Genomic DNA, 16958 nt, shown 5'->3' with positions numbered 1-16958 from the left:
TATTAATTATTAATTAAATTATATCTTAATCTTATATTAATCTTATACATAAGATTCTCTGAGAGAATTTTTTATAGAAAGAAGGCATTATTGTAACGGTGAATTTTCTTGGAACGTACTACCCGTTGAATTATCGTAATCGCTTTTCCTGTTAGGAAAGCAAGGTTGTTGAAAAGCCGTTCAAGAAAGATTATAATAAATAAATATAATAAATAAATTATATCTTAATCTTATATTAATCTTATATATAAGATTCTCTGAGAGAATTTTTTATAAGAAAGAAGGCATTATTGTAAAGGTGAATTTTCTTGGAACGTATTACCCGTTGAATTATCGTAATCGCTTTTCCTGTTAGGAAAGCAACGCTGTTGAAAAGCCGTTCAAGAAAGAATCACGAGCAACGCCTTACCCTTTCTCTGAACACGTCGTCGGTGAAGTCCGACTTGGAAGCAACGTCCGACGCTTCGTTCACGTACAAACCGCTGTAAACCTCGATGGTAGCCGGCGTCCCCCCGTCCAGCCCCTCCACACCTTTCACCGTATCGTCGTTGACAGTGTCCCTCCGTCGTCTGGATATCGAATTACACGCCGGTGGCTGCAATAAACATATTTTTTTTTTGAATTCTCTCCACAAACAAACGAACGCCCGAGTCCGTCTAATAAGAGGTCGTTTTTGTTTACGTTTCTTTTTATGTTTTGTTTTGTTTCTGTTTAGTACTGTAGAGAAAAAGTTCTCGAAACTTGGAGAACTTTCAGACGATTTATTCATTTTACCGTGTTGCTGCATCCTCCATCGTGTTTCACGCACAATCTGACGTTGCATTGATAGTAGACGCTCGCTGTATAAGGGAACTTGTGCGCCTGGAAATCGACCTTTGCCTCCGTTTTATCCTCGTTGTACGTGAATTCTCCCATGATTTCACCGTCGACCGGGCATCTGCAATAACGATCCATCCCTTTTTAAAATTCGAATTTTTTCTTTTCTCTCTCTCTCTCTCTCTCTCTTCCATCATCTCGAAAGATCCGAAATTTGCGCGTATTATCGAAACACGAGCGTATCGGTGACAATGAAAAGAGATGAACCAGGAAAGAGAGATATTTTTTTCTCTCTTTCTCTCCCTTCGAATAAATTCACTCAACATGCTCTACACGCGCATTCGCAATTTATTCAATTCGCGGCGCGGAGTAATGGAGAAGAGTCGAGTCGTTCCCCTCTTATTTTACTTATTTCCTCGACGGAAAGGAGGATCTGTATCGATTTTCAATCAACGATCGGGAAAAATATTAAGGGGGGGGAGTAAGATTACCCTTGGTCGTTTATGAGCCTCTGCTCGCCCCATCCCAACCCGTCGCGCACCAGGCAGTCGGATATCTTGAGGCCGAACATTTCCTGTTTGTCGATGTTAATGACCAAGGTCAAAGGATCCCCGATCTTCACGTTTTCCGCCACTTGATGCCTCGTCGGATCCCCGCTGAAGATCTTCATCGTGCATCCCGGCATGGGAGCCGTTGCCTGTCACACACGTAAAAATTTATTATTTATTATTCATCCGCTGAACTTTATTCAACCCCCTCCCCCTCTCTCGTAAGCGATCGTTGTTCAATCGCTTCGCTTCCATTTTTTGCCGGTGTAACGAGAAAAAGCGCGACGACGACGACGGCGGTGCTTCTTGCCAGCCGTGTATAACCGCTAAATTGGAAAATAGACTCGTACAGGCTCGAATGGTATAATCAGCGTTTGATTCGCGACTGGAGGGATGGGGGAGGGTTAAGGTATCAAGCGATTTATAACCGGCAAATTGAACGGATGTGTGTCTTGTTGAATAAGGAGGTTTTAGAGAGGAGGAGGAGGAAACGGAGAAGGTTGGTTAATAACCTACCTGGAGCGGTAGGGATTGCAGCATGGCCACGTGGGTTTGATCGTTCGTTACCACTTTGTCCCTCGTTTGGTATCGGCATCTCACGTGGAAACCCCTGCCCTGATTCGTGACCAGCTTCAGGTGCGGCTGGACAACTATCGTGTTGAAGTACTCGATGCCTCCGTCGTCCTGCGAACGAAAATCCGATTTATTACAAATAAATTAAATCCTTTCCTCTTCCTCTCCTTTTTTCTTTACGATCGTTCAACCGAGTTCGAATTTTACTTTGCATTGTTTCTTGCATTGGCGAAACAAAAGCGTTGTTTCGAACGTTTATCGAGTTAGTGCGATTAATAAAATATTTTCGATATCTTGCGAGAAATGGTTTTTAAGCGTAACTGGGAAAGAAAAAGCGGTGGGAAAGATTCAAAGGCGGAAATTTTAATTTGGAAGACGAGGATCGTTCGGGCGCGTCGAGAAAGTTCGACGAGTCGATGGAATTTCGCTCGACGAAAATCCGAGCAAGAAGAATTGGAAAAATCAGGATCTAATCCTGAAACGATAATTTTTTACCTAATTTACGTAATAAAATCTTGATGAATTTGGAAAGAAACAACATATTTGCATATCTAATATAATAAAATAAAATCATCGAGAGTCCAAGATATCGAAACGAATCGCGTGTATTTTTTTTTTAAATGCGTATTATATACGTTTTTCCCTCGAGCTATGTCCGTTTTCGAGGAACGGAGACAAGGCAAGGTAAATCGAGTGGCGTGCCGTAATAGGCGATTCTTATCCGCCGTCCCCCTTCCCACACCGGCGATATTGTTGGCCGAAGGAAGCGAGTGCGAGTTAAACGCGCGTAAAACGAAGCCGTTGGTCCTCGCGCCGTTGCAATTCTCGTTTTACGAGCGTTTCGGTGACGCCGATCACGTTTCCCCTCGCGAGCAATCCGTCTGTCCTTGCACCCCGCTAAGCAAAAACCGGACCATTCGCTCGCTTCCCTTCTAGTTCGCTCCTGTCCCGAGCCGAGAAAGGAGCGCCACTCTTCGTCGTTTCTTCTCCCCACCAACAGGACCACTTTGTTCGAACGCCAACTCGTTTCCCTTTCGTACAGAGTCGGTTAAAAATTGGTTAAAAATTTCGTGTGGGAAAAATTCGAAATAAAATTTATTTATATTTTCTCAGTTTTTTTACAATAATTATTCGATATTGTTATTATTAATTAAGGTTTCGAACCAAGTTTATTTTAACCTCAAACTTGTTAAATTTTGACTGTTCGAACTAAGTTTATTCTAACCTCAAACTTGTTAAATTTTGACTGTTCGAACTAAGTTTATTCTAACCTCAAACTTGTTAAATTTTGACCGTTCGAACTAAGTTTATTCTAACCTCAAATTTAAATTTTGACTGTTCGAACTAAGTTTATTCTAACCTCAAACTTAAATTTTGATCGTTTCACATTGCAACTCGGATGGTTTGTTGATCGATCTCGGACGATTATTCGTTATGAAAAGTTATATTCGTCGTGGAAAAGAATAGTTTCCTTTTTTTTCTTGTTTCTTCTTCTTCGTAATTCGCTACTTTGTATTAGTATACCATTTAATTTTCCACGTCGATTAACTCTCCTTTTGGCGCATTCATGCGTGCTATCGAATCATTATCATTAATGCGAACGATAATCGCCGCTAATGAGTGTAATTCTCAATCGAAACGCTTCCTGCTAACAACGGACGGACAATAAGTGTAATCGAACGACCGCGATGCCCGTTCTTAGGGAACAGGGACAATTATCCGTAAACGATCCCGGCCACGTATTTCACTCGTACTCCAACGATTTTCCATACGAATGTTTCTATATGTATATATATACATTCGAATTGATCGATTTCACGATCGATTATCGTTAATTACCTCGATCGAAAGAATAAGATAATTTGACGGAGGACGTGTATAAATATATCCGTGAGGAGTATGGTGGAGGAGGCGAGACATTGTAAGGCAAGAAGCGCGACCTTGGCAAGATGTTCTTCCGAGAAACTCGGAGAGCCGTGTTCGCCGTTCTCCAACGCGATATCATTATCGTCATTAACGCGTTAACGCAACGCGGATTAATTGTCCTCGTCTCTCGTTTCATATCTCCTTCCCGTTGAATCGCTAACGAAGCGCGATATATAAAAAAAATACAAGAAAATACGAGATCTTATCTCGAGCTTCTCGATTCTTCTCTCCGAAACTCTCGAGTCTACGAGCAACGAGTAATCACGGTATTCGAGATGATCGGAGGATTGAAGAGGAGGAGGAGGAGGAATCTTTAATTTTCGAATCGATCGAGAAGGAATAATTTCACGCGGATGATGATAGGATGAGGAGTTTGGAAGGGGCGCCACTTCCTTTCTCTTCGACCACTTTCGAACGAGAGCGAGAAAGATGGGAGGGGAGGGGAGTTGGGAAGGAAAGGCTGGGCGAAAATTCTCAAGGTACACCGTGTATATCGAGCAGGCAACGACCTTCGACGAAGCTCGCCGTCCGACCTCAGCAAGGATACTCGCAATCTTCGCGGTGCATCGGCCCGTGCCTCGTCAGAGAGTCGCTCGGTTTACGTTTCGCACCTACCTAGCAACCAAACCTAGCCACCGATTTTTACGGTTCAACGTATCGATCCCCTTAAAATTTCTCTCGAAAGACGCATTGCGATTCTATTATAACATTTCTTTTTTTTTATCGAGGATACTCTGTTCACAGGCAAGATTTCTCGATTCGATTGATATATCTGAAGTTGCCAATTTTTTTCTTTCACAGATCATCCCTTCATGAGTGCTTTATTTTTAAGAGAAATCTCTTCCAAAATTTCTCGTTGAAGGGATGAATCGTGGACTCCTTCGATATACTCTGTTTATAGATTATATTATTGAAAAAATTCCTTTCAAGGAAAGAAGGATACAATCTTTTCCATATTTCTTATGTTGTATTTGTAATTTTTACGTAGAGATCGTGGAATTATTCACAAAATTTCTTTCAAGAAGAAAAAGATACGGTCCTTTTTATATTTCATTTCATATAAACAAAATTTCGCATCCTGAATCGCGTTTTAACTTTTACACTTTTTAAAAATCGTGGACCCCTTCATACTTTATTCAGAAAATTTTTAAGAGAAGTCTCTTCCACTTACAAGATTTCTCGATGAATCGTGGACCCCCTTCGATATACTCTGTTTACAGACGTATTTTATTGGAAAAATTCCTTTCAAGGAAACAAGGATACAATCTTTTCCATATTTTTTATTCCATTTACAAGATTTCTCGTGTACATGGCACTTTGAACCGCGTTGTAATATTCCTTCGTACCTTATTCACAAAATTCCTTTCAAAAAAAAAAAAGATACGATCCTTTTTATATTTTATTCATAGATAAAATTTCTGTTCTGAATCGCGTTTTAACTTTTACATTTTTTAAAAATCGTAGATCTCTTCCTGCATAATTTATTCACAAATAAATCACAAAAAAATATGGAAGGAATACCCTTTCATACTCTATTTATAGACAAGATTTCTCGCAATACACTCTGAATTTAACGTAAAAATCGTGGACTTTACTTCGTGCTTACTTTATTCACAAATAGATAACCTCATGTTCCCTATATTATATTCGAATCTTTATAACTTCACTCACAAAATTCCTCTCAAGAAAAGCAAGACACGTCTCACAACCCCTTCTTCCATTTACTAATTTCCATCATTTCTCGCCTAAAAGTGAATTCTTCCAAAAATTCCATTCAAACAAGAATATACGTCACAATATACTCCTCCCATATACTCTATTTCCAGACAACATCTCCGTGTGGTCGATGACGCTCGAGTCGCGGTATTTGTCATACGATCGCCTCGACTCGAAAGAGGAATCGAAGTTAAAAAAAAAAAAGATCGCCTCTCTCTTTCTTTTTTCTTTTTCAGAATTGTATCCTCCTCCTCCTCCTCCTCCTCCTCCTTCTCCTTTCTTAAGCAGAGAGACCACCCCGGACGAACATGATGGATTTTTGCGATCCCTTCCCCCCTGCACTTTTATGCGGTTGCACATCCCCCACCTTATTATCCAACTGGGAAATTCCCGATGGCTCGGTTTCCTCCAGTTATTCCGCGAGTTCTTTATACACCCAACCTGCGCGCCTCTTTTTACGCTCTCCCCTACCTCCTCCTCCTCCTCCTATTTCTCCTACCTTTTCCACTCCGGGAGGATAAATAGATTCCTCGAAGAAGGCTTACCTCGTCGAAGGTAAGTTTGTTAGTTGTTGCGATCGAGTTGGAAGGGAGGAGGAGCGGATTTTTGAAGATCGATGAGCGGTGTAGCAGTTGTAGCACCGTATTTAACCGCAAATTGTGAGGATCATTGTCGAAGGTCGATAGTTATATACACGAGCGTGCGGTTAGGAGGATACTCGATTAATCCTATATCCCGGTCGTTACGTAACGACACCCGGTCGTCGTTATCGATCCTCCAATCGACAAAGAGATAATACGATACGCGAATACCTTCTTCAAGTTCCCTCCTCTCTTCAGAAACACCGACTGCTATCCTCGAACGTTCGAATATTACGAATTCCAAGTAATGTATAAGCAAGCAAATCGGAAATAACGATTGCATAAGAAAAAAGGAAAGAAAAGAAAAATTCGTTCGAATCCTTCGTCGATCAAACAGACGTATTAAGTAGGTGGATAGGATAGTGGGTAGTAGAGATAATATTTACTCTCGGGAATATATATAGAGAAGAGAGTTTCTTCTTCGGGGAGGTGGAATGCGGCTATTCTCTCTCACGGCAAGGATCACGGAAGAATCGTTGAATTAGCCGGCCGAGGAAAGAGGAGGAGGAAGAAGAAGAAGAAAGGAACGGAGTCTTGATATATTCGACTCGCTGTGCCCTTTACTCTCCCCCCTCCTCCGTTGATTCGTCGTCCATTCGTCCATACGTCTCCTCGACGAAGATCCTGGAAGGAAAGGATCTGTTGGAAGTTTTCGAGGTCGCCCAACCGCCTACGCGCCTACCCTGCTGCTTCTCTTCTTTCTCCTCCTTCTCCTCCTCTTGCTTCACTCGTCCAAGGAATCGCGCGTTTCCACGTAGAGGACACGTGGAGGGGAGGGGAGGGCTCTCCCGTTGCGTGTGCATGCCTTTATACAACGTGGAGGAGGCAGGGGAAGGGGAGATCCACGGTGGAGATGGATGAAGAAAAGGAGGAAGAGGAGGAAAAGGAGCAAAGCGAGCGCGAACTCGAGAAGAGGATGTTTGAAACGTACGCGGTGGTCACGATGGAGGAGAACCGATGCGCCTTTTGCCACAAAACCGAATCGACTCGTGTGACGCACTTATACGTAAGTGTGCGTAAGAGGATTTAGATTTCCGCCCCTCGAATCATCGCCAATTAAATTACTTTTATTTACGCGCGATACTTATCGATCGATAATCCGAAGGCATGGAATTATTATATATATAAATTTTTTATATATTATATTATATATAAATTTATTCTTCTTTCCCTTGTTTATGGAGATACACGATCGTTCGTTTCGGCTCGAAAAAGAAAGGATTGGAAGGAAGGAACTCTGGTGGTAAGATGGTTGTTCGTCGCCGAACGACATACGTCTAATCTATTTTGCTTAGATGGTAACGTAGGGGAGCGCGCGAATTTCGAAACGATATCTGGTTCGAAGGTGGGGTATTTACTTGGCGAAGTACCGTTGCCCCGATCGTACGTTGTTCCGCTTTTGCCAAGAAGAGCGAGCCATTGTTCCCTCGTTAGTCTAACGGTTCGAAAATTCTTCTTAAAAATTCTTCTATCATCCGTGGTGTACCGTTGGAGGTTTATCAGAGGCGAGCGATGACGAGGCAAAAGGAGGATGGATCGACGCGAGTCGAGTTCCGGAAGGGGGATTTTATCCGCTTGGGATCGAGCGTCGATTTCCTCCTCGAGACGATTCCCTTCTTGAAAAATGAACCGAGCAACGAATCGCGTTGGAATGCTATCTCGAATGGAATTTTCGATAGCCGATCGTTTTGAAAATTCTCGACTATCGGGATGATACTTTAGAGAGTCGATCGAACCGTTATTAGCGGCGAGGAGAAGTTTAAGAGTTGAGCTTGCTATCGTCTCTGCATCATCGACCACCCAACGCGCCGACCATCTCTCGAAACCCTTATGCTATACGCTAAACCACGTTTTGCGTGCAAAAGCGTTCTTTCCAACGCACGCCACACGTTCCAAGACGCGCATTTCGATAATTTTCCATCCCCTGCCTTCCTTCCTCTTCGATCCAATCCCACAGATCTGACCAAGATTTCGACGTTTCGTTCCTCGTGCACGTCGATAACCGACCATCGTCGAGTTTTGGCGCGGAATATAACGCTGCTCTGCCGATAAAAAAGGAAAACGAAAGAGAAGTGCGAATATTTGGAAACGTGAAAAAATCGCTCGGAGACTCCTTGGAGACTCGTGTAATAACACGTTCCACTGTGTAATTTAATAAAAATATAGCGCCACTGCTATGTATGGGACTACTTTCTTTTTTTTTTATCACGCGCAAAAAAAGGGAATTATAATCATCGTCATTATCCCGTCTCTGCCGCGATGTTCGAACGACTTCTTTTCTTGCCACGGACTCGATAAAGGAGAAATTCGTGGTCGACTGTGGGGGCAGGGAGGGGGAAAAGTGGAGAGAGGATCACCGCGCACGTTCATTACGCACGAACGGTTGGAGCATGTACACAAGACGAGACGTTTTGGCCTGTGGCACGTAAGCCGGGCTCACGGTAGCCGGAGGTCTCGTTGGATTATCAGCTGACTCATCACCACCGCCTCTTAATTATTACTATTAACCTTCGACTACGATCCTCCCACCTCCCGGTAGTTTCAATCTCTCGAAGCCAATATTTATCGCGGTTCTATACCCGCAATTAGAATAATTTTAATAGCTAGCAGTTCCGCGACGCTTCGAGTGGATCGCGCGAAGAGATCGCGCGAGTATTTATCGTTGGCCAAGATAACGGCGAAAAGGAAGGGAAAATTTATGCAACGGGTAACTTCCATGATTAACGATTCGATTTTTTTCTCTTTCCTTCTTTTTTCTTTTTTATCTTCCCCGCTTAGTCATTGCGCTGATGCAACACGTTGCATATTAATGTTCTCGCGTGGAACAAACCAAGAGCCTCCTCCTCGAGATATTATCCTCGAATCGCACGGTTTCTTTCTCGAACGTCGAATCGAAGAGTTTTCCTCGTGACGAAGCGGACCAAGTGAATCAAATTCGTGAAAACGCTTGTTTTCTTTTCTTTTTTTTTTCTTTTTCTTTTTTTAGAGAGAGAGAGAGAGAGAATGTTTCGCGCCACGACCAGAGATCACGCCTATGGGGATGCACGCGAACGTGCAACACCGGATCGCGCGATTCTTGTCGGGAGATTTATATTCACCCGCGACGCCGGATATTAATTCCGTCCCTAACCAACCAGGGGGAGATCTTATTAGGCGGAATTTACATAACATCCATGAGAGCTTGTTGTTGTTTCCCTCCTTCTTTCCGTACCAGCGTCGTGCTTTAGTCGACGATTATTTCGAGACCGGTGACTTCATCCTTTATTGAGAATTCCTCTTTACGCGATAACATCTGCGATAATACTTTTTCGATTGTCCAAACTTTTTTTGGATTTTTCGAACGTGACATTTTTAACACTAAAGAGATAACTTTGCTGTAAATATAAATATGATACTCGATGCAAATCCCAAAAATATATCGATAATATAAACCTATTTTTACTATACGTGTCATTTTAGCTCTAGAGAGATAATTTTGCTAATTGCAAGTATAATTTTTGCACTTCGTGCTTACGAAATAACACTCGATGCAAATCTCAAGAATACGATCGATGGTACATAACTCGTTGCAAATACGAAATTTTTCATTTCACGTGAAATTATGAGACAAATATAATGCTCGATTCAACAAGTTCCAAGAATACGTATATAAATCTTGCGATTGTCCAAACATATTCTCCTAGATACTATACGTGTCACTTTACCTCTAAAGAGGTAACTTTGTAAAATGTAAATATAATACAAGTCCCAAGAATACGATCGATAGTACATAACTTTGCAAATATAAATATTCCGTCTCGTTATATAAATAAGCGTATATAATACTCGAGTCCCAATAGAACATGGGCAACAGTGAGATAAACACGTTACAATCTATTTTCCTGTACAGATATACCACGCGTTATTTTTCCCTCCAAATTGGATATAAAACTCTCCTACGATTATTTTGCGCTAATTGAACGCGCATCGAAATAAAATATAACGTAACAAGAAGTATAATAATATGCATATTTTGTTCCTCTCCACAGGGAAAACACAGGCCGTCCGTTAATCCTTGGAATGCACGTGGGTGTGACTGATGCACGCGAATCTCAGGATGCGCGTGCATCTCGATGCAGCGACGCATCCGTACAGAACGAAACACGCGCCTTCGAACGTACCGTTTCGTTTCGCGATAAAAATCTCTCTACGCTTGCCCCTTATCTCGGTGCGTCCATCCCGTCGGTTGGAAAAATATCATCGATGGACGAGAATGGCTGGATCGGCTCGAAGCGCCCTCTACGACTCTATCTATATATATATATATATATATATACTCGCGGGATCGAGAGGTGATCCGCGCGGATGCAAATGGTGGATCCCGAGCAGATCCTCGCTCGTAAGAATTCGCCTTGGCCGTGGGCTACTTTGTCCACTTATTACGATACATCTAAGCCAGGCTGTGGAGCATTTCTCGGGTTCGACGTCCGGTCAGTGCGAGTTGCAGCTGCACCGTCTATCCACGGCTCCGCCACATCTTACGAAGCCACGCGCTACGAACTGTAATCCTTGTAAACACGACGATCCTCGTTGCGTCTCTCTCCACAGACTGACTACTTCGTTTCCTCTGCCCACTCTACCCCCTCCCACTCTCCCACCTTCCTTCCTTCCTTCCTTCCTCGGCCGCGCGCCATTTTTGACGATTTCCCGAACCCGTCGTTCCCCCACCACTCGACTCGCTTTATCTTATCTTAGATCGAGCGTTTCTCTTTCCTTCTCTTCTTTCCTTTTTCCACTCCATCCGTTTCTCGCGTGATTCGAATCGGTCTCGAAGAATCCTTCTTCCTCTCTCGCTCTCTTTCCGCGTGAGAGAAAAGTAGTCGATTTATCGAATCGTTCCAGAGTACAGTTACAGTTTCTTCTCTCTCTCTCTCTCTTTCTCGTTGGCGGGTATAGTTATAAATAATCCTGACGCGAGACCGAGGGTCGAGTCGATTGGACGATGTCGCGCGGATGATGTCACGCGGCGTGTACACAAGCTTCGATGAAAAGAGCGTGAAAAAATTCCTTTTGTCAATATTTGCCATTCAATCCCCGGGTGCAGGCCCTTGTTGCATCGGAAACAGTCGTTCATAGAAATAGGAGGAGGGGGCAAGGACAAGGGAAGGAGAGAGAGAGAGAGAGAGAGAGAAAGAGGAGAAAAAGGATGGATGTTTGCCATGCAATTTCATCAAACGGCGTGTGCTACTTGCACACGAGAAGAATTCTTTTGTTTTTCGTGCGAACGAATCGCGAAGAATCCCTCTCCTTTTTATCCGTCTATCGCGGATAATTACGTTGATAATTACTTACTAATTTATCTCTTTCCGTAAATCTAATAATATCTGTTTTCCGGTCGAAAATATCCATTTTTTAACACATCTCGATACAAGTATCTTCTTAATATTAAATATTATACGTTTAAATTTTTATCATACGTTCAAAAATTGTTAAAGTGGAACACGCGCAGTTTGTATCCAGGAGAAGACGAGTTCGAATTTAGAACTCGTTCGAGAGCTCAATCGAGTTTCCTTCGTAACGATGTTACGAGTTTTGAAACGGCGACAGCTGTGACCAATTATTGAAATAATTGACGGATGATCATCTGTCCGTTCTACTGATCGGAAGTTGAACAGCCGCCGCTTCCTAAAAGTGTGTCAATGAAATTCGAAGTGTGTCCGCGGAACGCGTAACAATGAGAGGTAACATAACGCGCCGCGTACGTGACACCTGCAATGGCATCATCGAAGGCCTGGAGCTGGAAAACACGACCAGATCTCATCGTCCGTGCACGACCGTTTATTATCGCGTATCCCCTTACGTAACCGCTCCCCACTCTTCCCACCCGAGAGTGCGCGCGCATGCGCGCGATTCGTTTAAAAAAAAAAAAAAAGAAATTAAATTAATTCCCTTCACGGGCGAGAAACAACAACAGGCTTTCGAATAATCGCGGATCGGTGTAAACATCGAGGTGTATAAATATTTGAAAGCGCGTAAATCGACGATTTCACGTTTCGACAAATTAAAATTTCATTAGGAGTAATGCGATCCGATGAGATTCTTGCTCGCTTTATTGCTCAATTTATTTGCCTTGGAATTTTTTTCCTTTTTTTTTCCAAGCCTCGCTTCTTTCCAGAGAAATCGTAAGAAGTTCGTCAAAATTTTAACGATCGAAGTTTCAAGATCGAAATAATACGAGGACGGAGAAAAAATTTTAACGAAATTGTTTTAACGAAAATTAGGCGGAAAGTGTAAATATTTGACGGTTTATTCGTATCGAATGATATTATATACGAATAAAATTTTTACGTATCTCGGTTAGAGGAGTTAAAAGCGAGGAGAAGAAACTGCTTCGATAATTTATTATTCAAAGCATCGAACGAGTACAGTTAACAGTAACGTCAGTTAGAGAACGGTTAACTACGGACGAATGTTAACTCGAGTATATTATAAATAAAAAAAAAAGCTACCGCTTCGAAGTAGCTCTAGATTCGAAATTTTAAAACTCGAGAAAGTATTTTTTCGAAATCGAAGATTATATCTTCGACGAGCAAAATGAATACGTAGGCGTGCAAAGATAAGCCTAAAACCTTAAACGAGAAGAGAAGAGAAGAATTAATTCTAATCGGTAGAACGAAAGTGGAAATCCTTAGTTGCCAAAGTTGCCGAAACAGGTATTCTCGCGTGGGCGGATTTCGATTTAAAATATAATCGCGATTCTGACCACTCCTCTCTCCCCTCTCTCCCCCGTGGTGGCCTTGGACCTCGCCTCTCTCGAGAAATCGAGTTCTCCCCTTGGCGACAAAATTGTCCTTCGATCCGGCCCAACTTTTTTCCTTCTCTCTTTTCTTCTTCTTTTTCTTCTCCTTCTCCTTCTTTTTCTTCTTCTCATTCTTCCACGTTTGAACAAGAGAATTATTCGCGGAACTCGGCAGGAAATTCAAACTGTTGCCAAGACTTTATAAACTGTTTCGCTACCAAACAAGAGAAACTTGAACCTCGTCCATCTCCATGTTGAAAGGAAGTTGTTTAGTTTCGTGTTTAATGGGGGAAATAATTGCCGATTAGCGTGCGTTCGCACGAAAAAGAAGAAGAAGAGAAGAAGAAGAAGAAGATAGGTTGGTCGAGAAACTGGATCCTTTGGAATAATTATTCGACGATAGCAGAAGAGTAGTTGTTCTCGAACACGGCATTCAGATTAATCGCGATTGAATTTCCGGCAGATAGATACGATCTATCCTATTCCCGGTCTTCTTTCCTCCGAACGACGTTCGATCATCTGGATCATCCGACGAGGTGAAAGCAGCTCGCGCGCGCTGTTGTCGTGCAGAATGCGGAAGGTAGGAGTGCGAAGGGTAAAATAAGACGGGACGAGTTAACGAGGGAAAGGGAAAGAAAATAAAGGGCGAGAAAGAGGCGAGACCCTCTCCTCCTCCCGCCGAGGGACGAAGTTAATGACGCGGGAATGCCGCAGAAGCCATTTCAACCGTTGTCGTGTTTCGACTTGCTTTCTTCCTCTCTCCCATTTTCTTTCTTTCTTTCTTTCTTTCTTTCCTACATCCTGCCATCTCGCCTCTCTTCCTCCCATTAAAATATATTTCGTTTCCTTTGGATCTCGCTCGACCTGCTTCATTCCCGTTTCACTTAAATTATATATATATATTTCGTTCGACGCGAATATATGAAAATACTCTCGCAATTTATTTATTTAGTTCCAAATGTTGAAACTAGGAAGGAAATTTACAACAAGAAAAGAATTTTTGGAATCTGTTTTTTTATTCGAAAGTATTCTCACGAATCAAACTATCTTCTTATATACGAGAATTTATTCGACTCTCTCTTCGAGACAGATAAAATATAAACATATAAACGCAGGATAACTATAACTCAATAATTCTGTCCTTTGTCTAAGAATTTAGATTTAGCTCGTATAATCGCAGGAAAGGCGTATCCTTCCCCTGATAATAATTCCGAGGAAGGATAACACAGCCGTTCATTTTCCAAAGATCCGGTTCTCGGCTGATTAAATCGGTGGCAAAAAAGCAGCCGAGATTACACTCCTACCTTTTTCAACGTGGTAGACAAAGGAATTCTGTCGAGGCAGACGGAGACAGAGAGAAGTCGTTCGTCCGTCCAAAGTCGGTTGGATAAGGAAAACGTTCCGGATACGTTGTTTGGGAGGAAGAAATTGGCGTTTAGGGTTATCCGGGATGATGATCGTGGTACGACGACCCCTCGGGGTCGTCGATACCTCGGCGCCACCATTGTCCGGTAGATCAGCGCCCGTCGTCTCTCGTCGTGGCTCGAGGAAGGGAAGACAGTGGAATAAAGATGGCGAGTCTGTTCGGCAAAAGAGGAGACGATGAGAGACCGGTCTTCTTCACCGGGTGAAGTTGTGCCTGTATATTCTTGCGTCCTGTAAGCCGCCTGAAAAACTGGATACGGTTGCTCGGCCTAAGTCAAGGGTCAACTAAAATTGTGAGGGACCCTTTACTCTTTCTTTCGCCTCGTTTCTTCGAGAAAATCGATCGAGATTTTTGGAAAAAGATTCGAATTGGTAAATAATACTTTCTACATTTCCTTCAATTTTGTTTTCACGGAAAGAGATTAAAGATTCCATCGATTGGAAAAGATTCTTCGTAATTTTATTTTCTAATGAAGAGAGAGAGAGAGAGGGACGAAGCGGTATTGTTCTTTTATAGAATTCACGTACAGGAGAGAGAGTTACAAGGCAGAGGTATTGGAATATTTCATGAGAAGGAGCTTCTCGAGCTCCGCGCGCTTCGTCCCTTCCATAGCATTCGAAATGCGCCGCGGAGACGATTTTTGCGCGGCGCTCGTGTCGCGACGTCGGTAGTGGACGCGTTAACAAGCCGGAGTACCAGAGTTTAACTCGAAAGGGACTGAAATTGCGAACAATAGGCCGTTTCCCGATTGCGGCGGCTCTTTCGTTCGTCCGTCGCTCTTCGTCTAGCGCGCGGTCAAATATCCGCCGTTTTCTTCATCGGAATGATGACGTTCGAGGAGTATTAACGAGGAGATTGAAAAAGTTTAATTAGTTAAAAATTTCGAATAAAGTGATTATTTTAAGCAATCATATAAGCATAAGGATTGGCACTACGATTATTTACGATTATTGTTACGTTACGAACGTAATAAATTATCGAAGTAATTTTAATTCGATAAGTTGAACCAGCGATGAGCAAAATTTAATAGTTAGCCCATAAGTTATTTCAATAATTTATTATTCGGGACGTAATAATAATTGGAAAATAATTGGCAAACGAGCCGGGATTATACGTGAAAAGGGGATCGATTGTAATAATATCTAATAACTGAATAAATATTATTTAAACATTTTAATAAGCAATTATCCGGGATAAATTTTTATTCGAAATTTTTAATTACTTTTGCAACGTTAACGTTATATATGCTCAACTCTGACTTTTCATTATTGAAATTTAATTATTGAATTATTAAATTTTCGAATCACTGGTTCGAAAAAAATCTTATTCGCCCGTCTCTTGAAATTTTCTTCGGCGACTCGATTGTTTTTCTCGAAAAAATTCTTCGAGCGTATATAATATTTCATCTTTAGAAGAGGGAGGGGGAGAGTTTTCAAAGAGCCGAGATGATCGTCCACGAATCCAGGAAGTCGTTCGTTCCACGAGAAATCGAATTTTTCTTCTCTCTGCTCGATTATTCGTCGTAAAGTAGAATGATAATAGGGGAGGAGTGGTGCATCGAGAAAATATAACGGGTGGCGTAACGGTATTTTTATTAGAGAGAGGCAATACGGCGTAACAAAAAAGCTTTGCCAAGCATTAAAATTCCCGCGCTTTTTTTTTCTTTTTTTTTTTTTTTCTTCGCTAATATAACTGCTATTATGTTATTTAACCGCGATTTGGATCGATTCTAGAACGATCGTTTCATCGATTTAATTTAAAAATTTGGATTAATTTGATTATATTCAGAACGATTATATTCATCTTCAATGTGACTTCAAATATCGAATTTATATCGACTTTAGAAACATTGATTTAAAAGTTTCGATTAATTCCATGCTTCGGTTATATTTAAAATGAGGTAAAAATCTTCGAACTAGCTACGATTTTTCAATTATTCAATTTGGATCGATTCAATTTAAAAATTTGGATTAATCTAACTTTGGTTATATTCAGAAATAAATCTTTAATGTGACTTCAAATATCAATTTTATATCGACTTTAGAAACATTGATTTAAAAATTTGGATTAATTCAACTTTGGTTATATTCAAAATAAAGTAAAATCTTCGAATTAGCTACGTTGAATTTGGATCGATTCAATTTAAAAATTTGGATTAATTACACTTGATTTGATTATATTCAGAACGAAAAATTAAAATCTCGAAAAATAATTTTACAAAATAAGGATAAATTAATATTTGATGGAGTAATTCGTGGAAGATATTTCTAAGATAAATTACGTAAGAATTGTTTGATTGGATGAAGGATCGAGAAGAATGTGACGCCTGGATGTGAAGATTCGCCGGCTGGAGATCGACGAATGAAATACTTGCCGTTATTAAAGGGAGGGAAAGGAGAAGTCGTAAGTGGTTTCGGGGAGGACGAAATAAGTGAAAGTCGATCGTTAATCCTTACGTATCAAAGATACCTGGCAAATGACCGCTCGATCAACGGATGCACTTCTCACCGTAGTATAACAATCTCCAACTTGCA

The 16958-nt window shown here is 41.6% G+C and overlaps 1 protein-coding gene across 3 annotated transcripts in view; it reads right to left on the bottom strand.

The window, feature by feature from the left end:
* The window catches only part of LOC100578515, a 68453-nt gene that overhangs the window by 2079 nt on the left and 49416 nt on the right, over positions 1-16958 (bottom strand). For all 3 annotated transcript variants that reach the window (XM_026445075.1, XM_026445076.1, XM_026445077.1), the window contains 4 exons: positions 1881-2048; positions 1308-1513; positions 775-937; positions 410-595 (listed from right to left, as the gene is read on the bottom strand). In XM_026445075.1, the coding sequence (XP_026300860.1) occupies positions 410-595; positions 775-937; positions 1308-1513; positions 1881-2048 (723 nt within the window). The remainder of the gene's footprint in view (positions 1-409; positions 596-774; positions 938-1307; positions 1514-1880; positions 2049-16958) is intronic.

The sequence above is a fragment of the Apis mellifera genome, linkage group LG14 (assembly GCF_003254395.2).
Source record: "Apis mellifera strain DH4 linkage group LG14, Amel_HAv3.1, whole genome shotgun sequence".
Classification (NCBI taxonomy): domain Eukaryota; kingdom Metazoa; phylum Arthropoda; class Insecta; order Hymenoptera; family Apidae; genus Apis; species Apis mellifera.
The sequence above is the reverse complement of the archived record's forward strand: the minus strand, read 5'-3'. Positions and strand labels throughout refer to the sequence as shown.